Source organism: Sciurus vulgaris, assembly GCF_902686455.1.
Source record: "Sciurus vulgaris genome assembly, chromosome: 8".
NCBI classification, from domain to species: Eukaryota; Metazoa; Chordata; class Mammalia; order Rodentia; family Sciuridae; genus Sciurus; species Sciurus vulgaris.
In genome coordinates, this window is record NC_136468.1 from 69,490,479 (window position 1) to 69,510,337 (window position 19,859).

General features: G+C 34.6%; 1 protein-coding gene across 1 annotated transcript in view; it reads right to left on the minus strand.

Annotated features, from left to right (window-relative positions):
• The window catches only part of COG5 (component of oligomeric golgi complex 5), a 377,475-nt gene that overhangs the window by 193,731 nt on the left and 163,885 nt on the right, over window positions 1-19,859 (minus strand). Inside the window, 1 exon segment of the mRNA XM_079150025.1 lies at window positions 12,784-12,914. Coding sequence (XP_079006151.1) covers window positions 12,784-12,914 — 131 coding nt within the window.

Below are 19,859 nucleotides of genomic sequence, written 5' to 3' on the forward strand. Positions count from 1 at the left end.
CTGGTAGAAAATGTAAAAGTTTAAAGAAGTATTTTCAGATCATGAAAAAAAAAAGAAATGGCCAGAGAACAAAAATTCTGAGGAATACTGAGTGACCAGCTAGGATCAGTCATCACATGGAGACTTCCTAAAGTCATTTTTACAGTAAAAATGAAAAATGCTAGAAAAATTTATTTTCCAACATGAACTACTACACAAATTGTCCAATAGTCTTCAATGTAATTATTTAACAAAATCAGAAGAAAATGCTAGGTCTTACTGATCTTACTGATCATGATTCTGCCACTTGCCAGTTGTATACTTATCAGTTAATTTTCTAAGCTTTCTATATCTTTGTTTACTTACCTATATAGAAAGTAGGTAATAATCTCTTCCTTATAGATTTGTTATTGTGATTGAGATAAAAGTTACTAACAAAAACCTAACAAGTAACAGGCATTTAATGAAAGTTTCATTCTTAATTCCTAAACTGCCTGCTGGCAAGGTGGATAACACATCATTTTATTGCTCTCCAAGAAGAAAAGGCATAGCTCCAAAACACAGGCTTTCTCCAAAAAGATACCCTCCTACCCAACAATTATCCCAGTGGCATCATTATTTAGGGTTTAACCCCCTTAATGCTACAAAACCAGAAACCAAACTTCATGAAAATAACTCAGAGGACCCTGACTGAAGAATAAATAAACACAAAAATTAAATTCAGAACAAATAAATTTATAAACATAAATATCAATTTACAGACAACTACAATAAACTCTAAATCAAATCAGAATGTTAATACTGGAAAATCAGAACATTTTTCTCCTGTTAGGAAAATTATGTAGGAAGCTGCTAGGGTCTAAATGTTTGTGACCCTCTTCATATTCTTATGTTGAAATCCTAACCTCCAGTATGACACTATTAAGAGGTGGGGTATTTGGGAGAGATTATGTCATAAGGGTGATCATCATAAACAGAATTTGTTCTCTAACAAGAGAAATTACAAAGTGTTTGTTTTCTCCTTGAACCATGTGAGGAAATAAGGAGAAGATGCCTTCTGTAACCAGAAAGTGGGACCTCACCAGACACTCAATCTGCTGATCTTGATCTTGGACTTACCAGCATATACAACTGTCAGAAATAAATTTCAGTTGTTTCTAATTTACCCAGTTTGTTATAGAAGCCCAAAGAGACTGAGACAGAAACTAAATTAAACTCAAAATGTTACTTTCTACTTTTAACTCAGATAAGAGGTTTGTATAGTAATGGCTAATGTCCATAAACTATGATAATATGAAACATACAGCTTTACAGAGAGACAATATTCCTCTCCATTGTGCAGTATATACCTTTTTCTGAACCATGCTGAGACATATAGAAAAATTAAAGCTCTCTGACATATATCTCTGAGATTTATGCAGATCATTCCACACCTAGACATACAGACACAAATTACTTTTACATTTCTTTTCTTTTTATCTTTCTAACTTAATCTCATTGGTTAGAAAGAAGACTTTGGCTAAAAATGAAGAATCATCTACTTCAATTATCTTTTGATAAACTTACACAGTCTGAACACATAATTGGTCAATCAATATTTGGGGGATATTAATTTCCTAAATAAAATTTCCTTTTAATTTTTATATGGATTTAAAAATTGAAGCAAAATCAAATACAACAACTGCTAGAATATGTACAAAACAGTATCTACAACTTACTTTACTGCCCTAGAAAATGCCTTCTTATTTTAAATATATGAGGAAAAAACATTTTAAAAGCATCATTCCTTCATGACATGTTAAAATCACCTATTCTTACTGAAATAGTATTTATTTTTATAAGCCTTGGCATTTTTCACTTTCTTAGAATTACTTGGTTTAATTTCCATTATTCTAAAATACAGTGAAAATTAAGAACTGTGTAAATTAAAGTAATATACAGGCAAACTGTCATCTCTTGGTGTTCACAGGGGATTGGTTCCAGGATGCCTCCCACTCAAAGATACCAAAATCAATGGATACTCAAGTTCCTTATATAAAATGGTAAAGCATTTGCATATAGCTTACATACATTCTTCTATTTATCATTTTAAGATTACTTGTGGGAAGGCATCCTCATCTAGCAGTCTAGCAGAAACTAGATGGTTCCCTATGTAGCTTCCCTGAGAGAATGGGTCTCCTAACTCCACCCTATCTTGTCCATCACAGAAGAAGCTCCTCCCTTTATTATAGATCCTTTATCTGCTATAAATAAAAGAAAGTTGGGCTATTTCAGGTTGTTGTTATTAGAGGCCAGAGTTGGTATGGCCAGTCCCATAATGCCCTCTCATTTAAAAAGAGTACTGGCTCTTGTGTGTTTATTGAGTAGATAAGTTTTTTGAGTAATAGAAAAACCACCAACACCATCCTCTAGCGTTAACCCTTTCCTCATCCACATGGGACTTGGCTGAGAGGCACCGCCCACATTTGGTGCCTGAACAGCGACTGTTCAAGAGTGTAATGCAAAGCTGCTCCTCCACCCCTTCCACTGTATCACAACCTAGCTTGTCAGTCTGAAAGCTGCCCCCGCCCCTTTCGGCTGCAGCCATTTCCCCGCCTCCCAACTACTTGTCAGTCTGTGAACATCCTAGCTAGCTATTGGTTCATCAGTCAGCTTGTAAGCATCCTTCTCCATTATTGGTCCCCTGTTAGCCTGGTGGAACTCAACTGCTTAAGGATAGCTTCCCAGACATCTTTTCTCTTTCTTTCTCTCTCCTACTCACTTTCTTTCTCTTTCCTCCTCCCTTTTCTACTCTCTCTAGCGCATGCCTTTTCTCTTTTCCTCTCATTTTCTCTCTTACCCTATAGGAAAACACTTTGCTTAATAAACTCCCTTATGTGATTTCCTGTGCCTGGCGTGGTTTTCATGGGTTTCTTACACAGAGGACTTTAGAAGAAAGAATAAGCCTAAGGTGTTAGCCCCTTTCCCATGGGAAGTGCACACATGTGAATAAGTTTAGTAGTAAGAAAGGAAAGAGAATTTAATTGTGTGAAATTAAGCCTGGGGAATTCACTCTCTACAAAATTTATTCAGCTATATTCAATACTTAGCCAGAGTGGAAATTCAGTGGAAAGAAAGCAACTCCTACAGTTCTTGAAATGTAAATGGAGACTTGATCTCTTTAAATACTGCAGACTCAATCAGGCAGGTCTGCCTGCCTGTGTGTGACCTGAATGAGACTGAGACCTAACTTGGCTTACACAGGTGCAAAAGTTCAGAATGCTGGGAAGAAAAGATCCTAGTCAGAAATTCAGAGAAAATCTCTAACTTAAGAAGGTGAAATTACTCAGCAAGTTTCCTACTTTAAATATGTGAGTTCCCACCTCAGCTTCCCGCCCTCCAGAAATAGTGTTTTCTGCTCCCTGGCAGGAAGGATTGAAGCCTACAGAACATGGTTGCTCCCTACTCAGGTAGAGCCCCTCAGGGCCACGCCTCTTGATGAAAGGAGAAATAGCATGGGGATTGGAAGCACAATGGCAGGCTACAGGAATTTAGTTTGGACTGTAATGGAAATTTGCTTTTGTTTGGACCAAGATGTTGACTTAAGAACTTTGGGAGATTTAATCACAGGACTTAGAAATGCTATTAAGAACTTTAAATTGACGAGTCAGAAATATTCATCCTCCAGGACCTCTTGGTCTTCTGGAACATATTTTAAAAATTTTTAGTAGTTAGCCTTAAGCAGCTCCCCATGGACAAAGAGATACTGAAGGGTGGGGACAAAATCTCTATTCAGAAGACCAGGGAGTATTCAAAGTCAAAGGAGGATGAGTTAGCCTGGTACTTCTATAGTTTACATTTGAAAGGTCCTGATCCAGTGCCTCATCTTGCTCCTAGGGAAGAACTTAAAGTCACAAGGCTGAGAATTCCTACAGCTGTTCATGCTATTCTCAAAGTTCTGAAGGACCAAAAAGAACTCACGCACCTATTCCTTTTACAACATTTAGGGAGTTAAAATCTGCATGCTCTATGGATGGAGTGAACACGCCATTCATACTAAGCCTCTTAGAATCAATATGTAATGAGGTCCTACCACCCAATGATTGGTTCCTGCTAGCTAGCTCCTGTCTTTCTGAAGGGAAGAATTTAACATGGAAATCCAACTGGATAGAGCATTGTTCAGATCAGGAGGAAATTAATAAATTGAATGAAGTTCAGATTACCTTGGATGCTTTATCAGCTCAGTACAATTTGCTGATTTGGGACAACAATTGACTTTTGATTTGCAAACTTATGCTCAAATAAGTACATGTGCACAAAGAGCATGGAGAGAATAACTTGCCCAGGGAGAAAAAACTCTAGACCCTAGCCAATTTTGGCAGGGGCCAGAGGAAAATTTTTCAAACTTTGTGGCTCATTTATATCAACCAGCAATCCATGTACTCTATCTGAAATTCCAGCTGCTGCTTAGTTTACTATGTTAGATTTAAAAGATGCCTTCTTCAGTGTACCCTAGACTCTCAATCGAAATATCTGTTTGCCTTTGAGGAACCAGATAGTGGAACTCAACTAATCTGGACAGTGTTGCCTCAAGGATTTGGAGATAGCCCTCACCTGTTTGGACAAACCCTAGCTAAGGACTTAACAAAATTCAGAGATAAAACATTTGTAATTGTTCTCCAATATGTAGATGACATCCTTTATGTGCTACCTACCACACAGGAGAAATATTAAAGCATTACAGAGTTTTCCAAGGGATAACTGGATACTACAGGCCTTGGATTCCTGGATATAGGTGAAAGAATGGACATTTTTTTTAAGCTGTTTTATCTCAACTCCCTAAGGTCTCCCTCCCATTGTCTCAACTCCCTAAGGTCACCCTCCCAGTAATGGGAACAAAGCCCCTAAAGCTGTTCCAAGAAACAGCCCCAAACAGAGAGTAAAAGAGTAAATTGAGCCAGATAGCTAGATAGTGCTCAAACAGTAGGATTACCAGAAACCATTGACCAGAATCTACGCCCTGTTGTAAAACATTGTGAAACATGTTGTATGTTATCAGCCAACTCAGACTCCCTTTGGAATTTCCCCTTTTGTTCCCCTTTTTTCCTTTTTTTCCCCCCTTTTTCTCCCTTTCATGTGCAACCCCTCCCGATGTGTGGTCTCTGCCTTTATAAACTTGCGAGATTTTCTGCTACGGACTCGACTCCTCGACTCCTGCGTGAGTCATGAGTTGGGTCCCAGCGCACTGGAATAAACACCTCTTGCGGTTTGCATCAAGTGAGTCTCCTGCGGTTGATTGGGGTTGTCGATCCGAGGGATAGAGTTGGGGTCTCCTTTTTGGGGATCCTACATAGGGAATTAGCTAAGGCTCTTTACAGCCTCCTTAAAAAACTCTACACCAAGGAAAAACTACCCTGATGTAAAAAACAAAACACAAAAGGTTTTTAAAGTATCAAAAAGGGGCCTTACTTCAAGCACCTGTTCTCAGCTTACTTAAAGAACAAGATTTGATGTGTTTGCCACTGAGAGGAAAATAACCCTAAAAACAGTCATCCAAATTTGCAGGATAGGCAGCCATGGACAAACCAGGTCAATAGCCAATGGCATATCTCAGTAAGGAGCTTAGCATAGTAGCTTCATTCTCAAAAGTAATGGAAAATATGTCTCATAATTTTCCTTGACATCCAAACCTGTCCTGAAAATAAGAAATTGTTAAAATGCCTTTGGCATCAAGTTTTGCTAGAATCTCTCTCTCTTAGCTCCTTAAAGATCTCTGTGAAGGCTTACATTGAAATGTAAATGGAAAAGCCTGCAGGCTCAGTAGGAGACCAGACTCAAACTCAAGGGAAAAAAAACAAAGGAAAAAGTGTCTTTTACCTGAACTCCAACTAATCTAAACTAAAAAGTAAATTGTATGGTGCTTTACTAAAATAATTAACGCTGTGTCATTTTTCCAGGACTCTTCTTTTATTTACCTTAAATTCTATATTTTTTGAGCTCATGACTCTTTTTGATCAGTCCTATCATTTATTCAACAAGAGTTTTTTAAATCTGTTACACTGCAATGGAGACTCACTTGTAAAAAGCTATAAGGGCTTTGCTTTTGTGTTATGTGTATATTGTGTTGTCTATGTATGTGCATCTAAATATCATGTACACGATATCAAAATTTACATAAATAATAAGAGCTCATGAATTAAAATTTAAAAATGGATCCAGATACCTTTAATTCATGTGATTTGAAAAGGTTCAATTTAAACTGGGTAAAGAAATGAAAGTAAAAAGTCTTTAAAATTACTTAAACAAAAGTCTCTAGGTGGTCAAACTAATAAAAGGTTGCTGTCTATAAAATGTCTAATATTAATTGTTTCTAGGACTTTTCTTCAACAGGAAAGAGATGACATACTGTTCAATACACTTGTCTGATATATTGGTTTTTACAGTAAAATAAGTAAATTAGATTTGACATGTATGGGATTACTCAAATGTGTTTGTAACAGACATCTGATTAATTTACAAAAGATAAAATGCCAACTGTTAAATAACATCAAGTACTCTTAACTCCTTAAATTCCATGGGGTAATATACTTAAACATTATTGGTGTGTTCACAGATTGGTAAATAAAAAGGGTTTAAAATTGCTTTGTGTCATCACTACACACAACGTTACTAAGAGTTAAGTCCTAATAGGTACAATTTTATATACTATATACTAAGAGATCCAAAAGTTTCAACTGTGTTTCAGTTAGAGTACTATAAATAACATAAAACATTTTTTCTTATTAAAAGGGAGTAATTTATCTAAATTCAAAAATTTCTTAAGAGTTGTTTCAAAATGTCAACCAAAAAGGGGTCAATAGATAGCAAAGAGAAAAATAAAAGGTTCTAGGTATGGAAATATATTTAGTAGAAGGAAAAAGTGTTTCTGGGTAAGAAAATCATTGTGTGATGAAATACATGAAGGTTTAAGTAAGTGCTAATAAGAAATCTGTGTAAACAAAGGGCAAATTTCAACAAGTTTGTATGTAACTAAGTTGGTTATATGTGTGTGAGACAATCAGTTAAAGCTATTTAAGGTTTTTCCTAAGGTCAAATACTAATGTACTGATATAAACCAAAGTATAATCCATATGTTAAAATGACAAGGATTTCTTTAAAACACTAACTCACTCTTAATATTGTGTCTGTTAAGTTTTATTCTTTAGAACAATTAGTTAATCTTAAAATTGTTGGGGTCTTTAGCCCCCTTGCTCTTCTTGACCAGCAACAAGGGAAGGGAGCACTCCCCAACAAGGCCAGACCGGGAAAGGTAGGGCCCACTGACCACCCGCACCCAGCCCTCTGGGCGTAGAACAATCAGACAAGTCAGGGAGACCAGTCACAGCAGGAACTCGTTTATTGAGGAAGTCACACAGCTTTTATGTAGGGTGGAGGCTAGGCGGGAACCAATCAGCTTAAAAGTCAGCAAGGCATTGGGGGTTCACACAGGCAAGAGTCCCATAGGACTGTATGGCAAGCACAAGCTGATCCGTTCACAGAACTGTTGTTAACCAATCCCTGACGGTGGTCCGATTTATCACCACCAACTTTTGAAACCACCTTTGAGGCCTTGATCTTGCTTACTCGCCAGGGAGTAAGGAGTAAGCCTGAGTTAGTTAACATGTCATTAGTCCCAACAAAAAATTAGGGTTTGTACAATTATGGTTAAACAATACTGTTAGAGAGCTACAAAGCCTAAATTTTTCTTTAAAAGCTAAACTTTGTTGATATAAAAACAGCAAGATAATTGTGCTATTACTCTCTTTTTTGTATTAAATATATTCATATCTTCTAGGTATACAAGTCTTTAAAGCAGAAAATTTTATCAAGCTGCTGTTCTCCAAACTAAACTTGTCTATAATGGTAACTTTAAACATACAAGAATAGTATATTTTATTGGGGATTTATTTATATCATTTAATATTCTATAACAGGACCTGTTATCCATAGGATATATGTAAAATTTAACAGGAGCTAAAAAGTTGCTCTCAAGTTCCCCACAAATGACCCCTGTGGGAACTCAGCTGACTCTTAAGAGACAGGAACAGGTCAATTCGACCAGCTTGGTCTTAAATACCTAGCAAAACAGTTAAAACTAAAACATAGCCATTCTTGGGCATTTAAAAAAGAAACAATAATTAAATGTAACTTAAGATGTACACTTGTGTTAGCACCCGAGAATAAATAAAGACAGGAGTCTACAAAAGAAAGAATACAACTAAAAAAAAAATTTTTTTAAAGAAATATATGTACTCTAACTATAATAAATAAAATACCCAAATAATAATAAATAACCATAATTAAGTGATTTCTTCTGAAGGATGGTATCATAACCCTAAATAGAGGTTCTAAACATGCCCAGAAGAATAGGAAGGGTTTTTTGGAGAAATTAAGGAAAAAGTTGAGTATTGAAAAATGAATACAAAACAAATAAGCAGATGAATTAGACCATTATATATGTTCAAGGAATAGGTACCACTGAATACACACAGGCTAAACAAACCTGGTACTGATCAGGGAATCAAAGGCAATCACACCTAAGTGTCCTCTAGGGATGCGGCAAGATGGCAAAGAAGCACAAGGAGTATGCGATTTAAGAGGAACCACACTGTTGAAAGAGTCTGCATTGTGCATGGACATGATTAACTGTCACTGTTATTAAGATCATTCTGAAAGCAGTATGGATATTAAATGAAAATTAGGGCCACTAATATCTAAAGTAATCTAAGTAAGAAAGTTAAGAGTATAAAATGTGAAAACAAAAATAAATGGGTTTGCCCAGGGGACAAATCTGGCCCACATGCTATTTTTATAAAGTTTTAATGGAACACTGATTTACATATTGCCTGTGGCTGCTTTCTGATCACTACAGCAGAATTCAGTAGTATGACTAAAGCAGAATAGCCCATGAAGTCTAAACTACTTGCTGTCTGGTTGTTTGCAGAAAATGTCCAGATCTTTAGAACAGCTCATTCCCGAGTTTCCCAGGTGAATGGTGTTGTTCTCTAACAGTGAACAAACAGTTAACAGGAGATATACATGACATCTCTTTTTTTAATATTTTGAGTTACAGGGTCATTGTAATATCCACTTGGAAAAATGTGAATAGTTCCATAAACGAACTTGCTTAAAATACATTCTGGCTAACTTTTAGTATGCTTTTGCTGTGGAGGCTTTGACAGAATCTTTTTCTGACTCCCGGTGTAAAGGGTTCCAGATATGACTTAGGTTTTGTAAACTGTAGCACCTATGTAAAATTTAGAAGGCAGACACTGTACTTTTCCTACATCTATTGTTTTTCCTGGCAAATTTGGTCATACGTGTATAAACATTTTTCTCTGTTGTCTCTAACAGGTTCTAATGCCTGGGTCCTAGCTTTATGAGTGTCAACAGATGAAATATAGGGCATTCATTTTGTTGATTCAGATCATGTCAGAGGCCATATGACTCTAAAACTATCAATTGCACTGAAGAATAACCAAAACAGCAGGCAGTTTCCTAACATACAAGGATCAATACCTTCCCAGGTTGCCTAATTTTGCACATTACTTTAGTTCCTGATTTTCAAGTTTCCCAGGTGAATGATGGTGCTCTATAACAGCTAACAAAAAGAGTAAGTTCAACTTATAGCCTTTATCTTGAGTCCTCCCACTGATACCTTATAGTAAGTCCCTGTCTATTAAAATTAGCTAAAAGTAGATTTCATTATCAATAAGCAGATACTAACAATACAAGGATCCTGAAGCATATGTATACAGATCAAGAGTAAGAAAAAAGATTCTAGGATTCAGATTGAAATTTGAAAGTTATCAGCAAATGGAAAATATATGAGACCACCAATGAAAAACACTTTGAATAAAAAGAAGCTCAACAGATACAGGAAAGACAAACATTAAAGAAGTGGCTGAAGTTGTTAAGAATGAGGAATTGAAATCAAATAGCAAGATCACGAAAAAAAAAAAAAAAAAAACAGGGAAGACTTGGGGTTAGAGAAACTAAAAGGGCAGATGGTGTCAAGAAGTTGAAATGATCACCAAAGAAAAAAATGAGAGAAGCAAAAGAGGGCAAGGTTTTGGGGAAATTTGGAGGTCAATGGTGACATAAGGAAAAGTAGATTTACTGAAGAGGGTATGTTAGAAGCCAGAATAAAGTAAATCAGGGACTATGTGAGAAGTCAAGAAAAGGAGACAGTAGTAAGAATAGTCTATTCTTCCACATAGTTAGGTTGTGAAGTAAAGAGACAAGGAAATAGGTTCATACTGTAGCAGCCATATAAACAGTTAAAACTGAAGACTCCTTTTTCCTTTTACATAGGAAAAACTTGAGAATCTTCATATGCTACTAGTAGAACAGAGAAGTCTCAAGATTCAGAAAAGGAAAAGAGTAAAGCACAGAAGCTAGGCAGCAAGGGTTGATGTGAAATTAGCCTTCAGTAGGAAGGTAAAATATTTAATGGAGTTAGATCTTCAAGAATGATGTTGACAAAAGTTGAAAAAAATTCAGTTTCATGTTCTAGATTTTCTTAATGTGAAATGGGACAATATCCTCTTATTACAATAAAAAACAAGGGACTGAATTAGAGATTTATAGGGAATAAAAATTGTAAACAGTTATTTATGAAATGAAAGGGAACTGTATACACTAAAAAATAATGATATTCCAGATGTATTTAAGAACCATAAATTTAATTATAGCAATCTTATAGTCATCTGATTTTTGTTTGGCACTGAAGAGGCTAGAATGGAATAAGAAATGAGGCTGAATGTTCAATGACCCACAAATGGCACTGCATTATGAAACTGTAGAATAAAGGCAGGGGTGAAAGAATTTGATAGTATCAAAAGCAACAATTCTTTCCAGATCTACTGAATCAGAAACTCCAGGAATTAGGCTCAGCTCTCTGTTTTTATAAGTCCTTCAGAAATTTTGATGCATGCTAAAGTTTGAGAACAGATTAAGTCAGAGGAACAGATGAAAGACAAATCTTAGATCAACTTAATATAGAAAAATTACAGAGACAGAAAAGAGGACAGACATGATTGACAGAGTAGAAAACCAAGTAGTGAAGACAACTGATGTTCTAAATAAGTTAACTGACTGGTCTTCTCAACAAATAAAAGACTTGTGTTTTATAACAGGAACAGGGAAGAAGGCAGAAAAAAAATGAGTCAATGGTCAAAGATTGAAATATTAGATATGTGCTAATCATGACAATGTCCAGGGTTGTTAATGGGGAAAAGACACTAACATAGAAGAGAAGGGAAGGGTACTAGATTTATGTTTGAGCTAGTGAACATCAAAAAGCTGTATAACCAATGTATGAAAACATTCACAGGTACTGATAACATGGAGCTATGAATTTTAAGATAAAGAGAAAACAGTACTGCCTAAATCCTCAATGAATATATGGGAGAGAAAAAGGTGTCAGAATATACAAACAACCACATAAGAAAGAGGATAATAGACAAAGGAAGTAAATCCCCTGTCCAAAACCCAAGGAAGGCATAATTTATACAGAATAGAAGATTACAGAATCAAACCCAGAAGCTACTTTGCAGAAAAGCAATCACCCTTTCTTGTTGAATTCAGTGTAGATAATCTGATTAAAAGAGTTGTGTTTGTCTTACCCTTTAAGGATCTAAAAAGGTATCTCTCACTTGTAATGTAGAAAAATACCTTATTTTTTAAAATAATATAAGAATTTGGTCCTCATAGGGAGAACTAAAGTTAAAACATAATTGACAAAACACATAAAATTGATGTCTAGTGTTAGAAGTTATGATAACCCTTACCACTGCAGAAAAAGGAGAAAGAAATAATTGTGAGAAAGTTAGCCTCTATGACACCCAGTAATGTCCTATGTCATGATATGAGTTTTGATTCACAGATATGGTCACAATGTGGTATTTCATTCTATATGTACACTTATGACTTGTTCACTTTTCATTATGTACAAAATATTCATTTTATAAGTATATTTTAAAACAACTGCTATTCTGTTGTATTTTTTAAATTACAAATTACATTACACAGGAATCATAATATAAGTAAGTACCCTCCTGACATAGATGCCAAAGTACTGAACATTAATGACATTATTTTTGTGCAAAATGAACACACAAAATGAAATTCCTAGTTAAGAACATATGAAAAATCCCTTAATAGTAATAATTATATTTCAGTTCAACAAAAATGGAGAAAAGTACCTGGGTATAATATAACTACAGAACTGAGACTAATTCCAATTTGTTGATTCTAATACATTAATAGCTTTGACTTTCTTCAAATCCAGAAAATTAAGCAACTTTTTTTTTTTTTTTTTTTTTAAATCATGACACAGCAATTAATCATGATATAAAGTTTGGGGGCTAGAGAGATTAAAGTTTGGATCCAAACCGTTTCGTTTATGACCTATATATCTTCAAAAAATTATTTAAGCTCTGTTTCATCATCTGTTAGATGGAAATAACAAAAATACCAACTATACTGTATTGCTGAAAGGAAACTTTGGACAAAGCAGACATGCTCCATAAATATAACTAGATTCTATCATATAAAATACACATCATATAAAATGATTTCATATTATATTCATTAGAAATCTTAGGTCTATATTAGAATTTGATCAAATATGTAAAAAATATCCCTGTACTTACATGTGCTCTACTTTGTAATTTAATTTTATCCTCAGTGATAAAATAAAGATATTTACTATGCTTTTGGATGCAAAGTCAAATGTCTGTCAATATCATGACATTTTCACACAAAAAACAATATTTTTATTACCTGAGTTTCCACACCCTGCTCTAGCAGGCGCTTAGCTTGATTTTCCACTTCAAGTCGAGCTCTTGCAATAAAAAGTAGATCATTTTCTATTACTTCTATTCCAGAAAGATCTATTCCTTGAGAAAGATAATCTATTGAAGAAAACACATTTAAATATTTCAATATAAAATATCAAGTCATCAAAATATCATGTATAATTTCTTCAAAAATATTATAGATTCGCTCTTCAAAAACCATATTTTAGAAAATAAGTTTCCCAAAATATTTTTACTTAATAAAAAAATTTCAATTTGGAGGCAAATGTCCCAAATAAGTCACAGCTGGTAAAACAAAGATATAAATTATGATTATTTTAAGTTCAAAGCAATGTCAATAGATCACATTTAAAAAGTGTCAATTTTATTTTAATATAAATAAGTTTCTTGGTTTTCAGAAATTTCTCAAGTTGCAATGCAGATTTAAGTTAGTCTCCAAGAGTAAAACATCTAAAATAAATGTCCAACATTGGAGAATAAGATTAATAAATTATGTAAAACTTAGCATTTTGCCACTTTTCATAATCAAGCAAACCTAATAGTTTAATTGAAGAATTTTCATGATATTAATGAATGAAAAACTATATAGGTGAATTGATTATATTTATAGGACAAACTCACAGTAATAATTACAAAAACATTCTACTAAGAAGTTAACAATCTGTATATTTAGAATTTGGATAATTTTTCTTTCTTTTTTTTCTTACACCTAAACATATCAAAAGTAATTAAAATGCTAGTGACAAAGGTCAAAATTTAACAGTTTAGACACAGTTATATAATTCATACTTTATTTTAACATGACAAATTACTTCTAAAGAATAAAATTTACTTAGATGACTTTATTTTGTCAATTAGCAGAATAACAAATGTATTTTCCCCGTATTTTTTTAATTAGAATTATTGTGTTTCTTTGGTCTTATAAAACATATGCCTACCAATTACATAATATCATATTTTACTTATTTGGTCACAACATGGTACTTAAGTTAAACTACATTAGACTAGATAATATAATGCTAACTCAGCAGCACTCAAATACCTGCTTGATATTTGAACATTACATAGTTTTAGTTTTACACACAAGGACAAAAGGAAAGAAAACAAAAGTAGCAATTCTGTGTTATACTGTAAGTTCATACTATGGTTATTGCTAATTATACGACAGCCACAAGCATTTTTTAAAATGTGTATATACAGGGGCTGGGGTTGTAGCTCAGGGGTAAAAAGCACTTGCCTAGCATAGGTAAGGCCCTGGATTCAATGCACAGCACCACAAAAATAAATAAATTAATTAAATAAATAGATAGATTAAAGATAGATAGATAGATAAAAAGACAAAATAAAGTTTAATTTTTAAAAAATGTATATATACAAAAGGATGCCAGGTTTATTACAGTGAAATGTTCACTGAAAACGCCAGCAAATCATTTCAACTTTGATGTGATCATAGTCAAGTGATAATGCCTCCATAAACTTCAGAGTTTTTTTCACCTGTAAAATGGCAACAATTTATAATTCATCCCCTACATATTCTTCAGACTATTATCAGAATCAAAGTAAGTTAATGAATGTCAAACTGTTTTATACCGATCCATTACATAAATTTAGGGTGAACTGTAATACATAGAAATTAAAATCTGGTTGTTTTTTCACTTTAATTTTTTTCTATAGTTTTATTGAGGCAAAATTGGAGTACAATAAAATGCACATATTCAAAGTACGCAACGTGATAAGTTTTGACATGTATATAACCAACATAATCAATATAAAAAGCATTTTCATTATTTTTTCTCAATTTGAAATCATGCAGACTGTTTCCTGCATAATTTATTATAATAAAAATCACCTTAAGATATATAAAACTCCACCCACACATGCCAACTATTTCAAAATTAAGTGGCACACTTACACATATCTCAGAGGTCAAGGAAGAAAGGAAAAGAAAAGTAAATAAAAAGTGTTTTGAACTAAGTGATAATAAAAACTTAAAATATCAAGATCTCTGGGACGAAACAGTACTCAGATGAACATTTATTTAAAGTACTTGTATCAGAAAGAAGCTATAACAACAATTAAATTACTTTCAAATTATGTGGTAGGAAGGAAAAAATAAAGAGTAGGAGCAGAAATATATGAAATAGAGAAAAAATTCAGCTAAAATTTGATAAAAATCAAGTAAGTCTTATCAAGAAAAAAGCAAGAACACAAAAATTAATATCAATGGAAAGGGAGGTATCAAAATAATAGTACAGATATTAAAAATATATTATGGAAATATAATTGTATGCCAACATATGTGACTACTTACATAACATGGTTTATATTAGAAGAATCCATGTGCTGCTGAGAAGAAAGTGTATTCACTTGCTGATGGATGAAATGTTCTATATATGTCTGCTAGGTCTACTTATCAATTATATTTTTTTACTTCTAAAACTTCTTTATTTAGTTTTTGTTTGGAGGATCTATTCGGCGGTGACGAAGGTATGTTAAAGTTACCCAGTATTACTGTGTTGTGGTCTATTTAATTTTTGAAATTGAGAAGGGTTTGTTTGATGTACGCAGATACTCCATTTTGGGGGGGCATAAATATTTATGATTGTTATGTCTTATTGATGTATAATGTCTTTAATCAATCCCATTTGATTTACTTTGGCTTAAAGTCCACTTTATCTAGTATGATAGAAACCCCTGCTTGTTTATGCAGTCCATTTGAGTGATATCTTTTTTCTCATCCTTTCACCTTCAGTCTGTGGCTGTCTTTACCTAGAGGTGAGTCTTTCAGAGACAGCATATTATTGGGTCTTATTTTTCAATCCAATCTGCCAGTATGTGTCTTTGGATTGGTGAGTTTAGGCCATTAATGTTCAAGATTATTATTGAGATATGATTTGTATTCTTGATCATTTGGTTTATTTCTAGTTTTTAATTTGAAGTAGTTTCTTCTTTGACTGATTATTCCTTTGGTATAGTTTCTACCTTTGCTGGTTTTCACTGGTTTTTTTTTTTTATTTTTAATTTCATCTTCATGGAATATTTTGTTGAGAATGTTCTGTAGTGAAGGCTTTCTAGTTGCAAATTCTTTTAACTTCTGTTTATCATGAATGATTTTTATTTCATCTTCAAGTATAAAACAATTTTGCTGGATATAGTATTCTTGGTTGGCATCCATTTTCTTTCAGAGCTTGGTATATGTTATTCCAGGACTTCCCAGTTTTGAGGTTCTGGGTTGAGAAATCAGCTGAGAGAAATTGGTTTTCCCCTATATGTAATCTGATATTTTTCTCTCCCAGCCTTTAAAATTCTACCCTTAGTAATTAAATGGCTTTATTTTTTAATGTTTTTTAGAAATTAAATATCTTTATACAGATTATAAACACCTAAAATTATTTCCTTAAGAAAGAATCAAAGGCATAAATATTGGATCAAAGAAACACTTAGACGTTTCTTGATATAAATTATCAAAACATTTTTTTCCAAAGGGAATATCTCATTTTGAAAGAATGGACATTTTTTTAAGCTGTCTGTTTTATCTCAACTCCCTAAGGTTTCCCTCCCAGTAATGGGAACAAAGCCCTTAAAGCTGTTCTCTGTTCCCAAACAGAGAGTAAAAGAGTAAATTGAGCCTGATAGCCAGATAGTGCTCAAACAGTAGGATTACCAGAAACTATTGACCAGAATCTACAGCCTGTTGTAAAACATTGTGAAACATGTTGTCAGCAAACCCAGACCCCCTTTGAAATTTCCTGGCAGCTTTGTTCCCCCTTTTCCCCCTTTCATGTGTGACCCCTCCCGATGTGTGGTTTCTGCCTTTATAAGCCTACAAGATTTTCTGCTAGGGACTCGACTCCTGGAGTTGGGTCCCAGCCCGCTGGAATAAACACCTCTTGCGGTTTGCATCAAGTGACGCCTCCTGCGGTTGATTGGGGTTGCCGTCCATCCATGGGACAGAGTTGGGATTTCCTTTTTGGGGGCCTTACATTTGGGGGCTCGTCCGGGATAAGATGGCCCTCCCTCATCCGCGGAGTCGACCTTGGAGGTAAGAAGGGGTACCCCGAAGTTGTCTGTCTTTGTCTTGTGTTTTGTTAGTTGGTCTGGTTCTGTGAGCGCGCTTTCGGTTTCGGTGGCAGCTGTTCGGTGACTCGTGAGAGTGGCCGGACAGTGGCCGGTAGACGTGCCTGGGGGGCCACAGGTTGCAGCCCTAGGGGACGCCCTAAGGGTGGAAGGAGAGCCAGGGACGCCTGGTAGTCTCCGTCGGTAAGGGCGCTGATGGGGTTCAATTGGTGGATCAGAGATTGGCGCCCGTCTATATCTGGTTCTGTTGTGTGTTTGTGGCGGAGGTGGAGGAAGGGTTGGAACAACTGGGGGGTTCTCAGCCCGGGCTACTCTCGGGTGGACCCCAAAGGTTCCTTCTCGGACTCCCCCTCCCGACAGGCCTGAAGGGTAACTTAGCAAAGTAGCTTCAGTCTCAAAAGTAATGAAAAATAAGGTCTCATAATTTTAACATCCAACCTGTTCGGATGAGATGGCTAAAATGCCTTAGACACAGAGTTTCTGTTAAAACCTGTTAGATCCTTCCAGATCTCAGTCAAGGCTTACATTGAAATATAAATAAAGGAAGCCTAAAGGCTCAGTAGGAGACCGGTCTCAAACCCAGGGAAAGAAAAGGTAAAAAGAGTCTTTAAAACTCCAGCAAAGTAAATGCTATATTTTTAATTATATGTTTTTTTGAGCTCATGATTTTTGATCAGTTCTATTTTTATTCAACTAGAGTTTTGAACATCTGTTACACTGCAATGGAGATTCACCTATAAAGTTACAAGGGCTTGATTTTGTGTTATTTGTATGTTGTGCTGTCTGATGTCATGTTTTGTCTGTATCAAAACTGAGCGCTCCTAAAATTAAGATTTAAAAATGGATCCAGATACTTTTAATTCACGTGATTTAAAAAAGGTTCAAATTGGGTAAACTAATAAGAGTAAAATGTCTTTGAAAATAACTTGAAAGTCTCTAGGTGGTCAAGCTAATAAAATATTGATGTTAATAAAATGTCTAATATCAATTGTTTCTAGGATTTTTCTTCAACAGGGAAGAGACAGCAAATACAGTTCAGGACACTTGTCTAATATCTTGGTTTTTTACAGAATAAGTGAATTAGAGTTAACATGTATGGGATTACTCTAATGTGTTTGTAGAGACATCTGATTAATTTACAAAGTTAAAATGCTAATTGTTAAATAACATCGAGTACTTTTAACTCCTTAAATTCCATGGGGTATCATACTTAAACATTATTGGTGTTTTCATAGGTTAGTAAATAAAAGGGTTTAAACTTGCTTTGTGTCATCACTAAACTAAAAACAAGGTTACTAAGAGTTATGTCCTAACAAGTGCAATTCTATATACAAAGGGTCCCAAAAGTTTCAACTGTGTTTCAATTAGAGTACTATAAACAACAGAATATTTAATCTTATTAAAATAGAGTAATTTATCTAAATTCAGAAATTTCATAAGAGTTGTTTCAGAATGTGAACAAAAAGGGGACAACGAATAGGAAAGAGAAAAAAAAAGGTTCTGGGTATGGAAATATATTTAGTAAAAGGAAAAAGGAAATGTTTCTGGGTAAGAAAGTGCTTGTGTGATGAAATACATGAGGGTCTAAGTAAGTGCTAAGAAAGTCTGTGTAAGTAAAGGGCAAGTTTCAACAAGTTTGTGTGTAACTAAGTTGGTTATATGTATGTGAGACAGCTAAAACTGTTGAAGGTTTTTCCTAAGGTGAAATACTAACGTTCTGATATAAACTCTGCTATCCTCCAGATTAAACTTGTCTGTAATGGTAATCTTAAACTTATAAAGAGTAAATTTTATTGGGGATTTATTTCTATCATTTAATGTTCTATTATAGGACCTGCTATCAATAGGGTATGTGTAAAATTTGTTACTTTTTACACTGGGATAAAGAATTTCAAATGTAAATGTATTTCTAAACATTAGAGTCTGATTTGTTTAAAGGTTAATATTGTGAAACATGAAAGAAACATGAAAACATTTTGCCACTTAATCACACAAAAGGAAAGTTAAAAGCTCTCTCAGCCTTTCTTTGATTCATGTTTTAGATACTATGTTAAATTGTGTTAATTATAAAGTTTATATAGACTCAGGAAACAGTATATGTAAACTACTTAATGGTATTTAAGGAAAAGAAGCAAAGATCAACATCAGAATTAGAACACTTAAGATCTGTAAAGAGCCACGCCTTACCTGAGATAAGGCTCTGCCTCCCACCTCACTGTGTGTAGAATAGCTCCAAAATAAGCCAGACTTCAGCTTATTTAAAGTTATGTCAAAAGATTGGTTCTTGTTGTAAAAGTACTGTGATCTCAAATAGGGGATAGAATGTAGTTCTCAATCAAAATTCAAGATAGCTATTATACAAGCTGAATATATTTTTACTCTTGCTAATTTCATTTTGTAAAACTGTTACCTGTTAATGTTTTGCAGAAGTAGCTGCTCCAAGAACAAACAACCTAGGTAACTTGTGATAATAAGCCATCACCTATAGAATAGATAGTGGTAACTTCCAGTACTAATGCAGACTCCAGTTAGATAAAAGGGTAAATAACTGTAAAGTTATGGACATTAAAGTTAAAGCCCATTACTCTTAATTTATGACTGGTGAGACTGGCTTGCTGGATAATTAAGATCAAACTTAGAAATTGGAGTTAACTACAGAGGTCAAGAAAAGTCCATATTTGGGTCTTGCCCTCAACGTTAGCCTGAACCCAGGGAGTAAGAGAACTTCTCTAAGGAGCGTTGCAACTCTGGGTCACACAACCTCCTGATCAAGGAGATTGTTGAGACTAGAGGATGAAAAATTATCCAGTGCATCTGCTGCAGAGGAGGGTCACGGAAAACATCCCTTGATGTTTCTAAAGGAAGTCACCTCATCAAGAGACCCTGCCTAATCAAAGTCACTGGTGGAGCTAAGGAGCCGCTCTTAAGTTCTGTACGAGTGACCCCTGTGGGAACTCAGCTGAC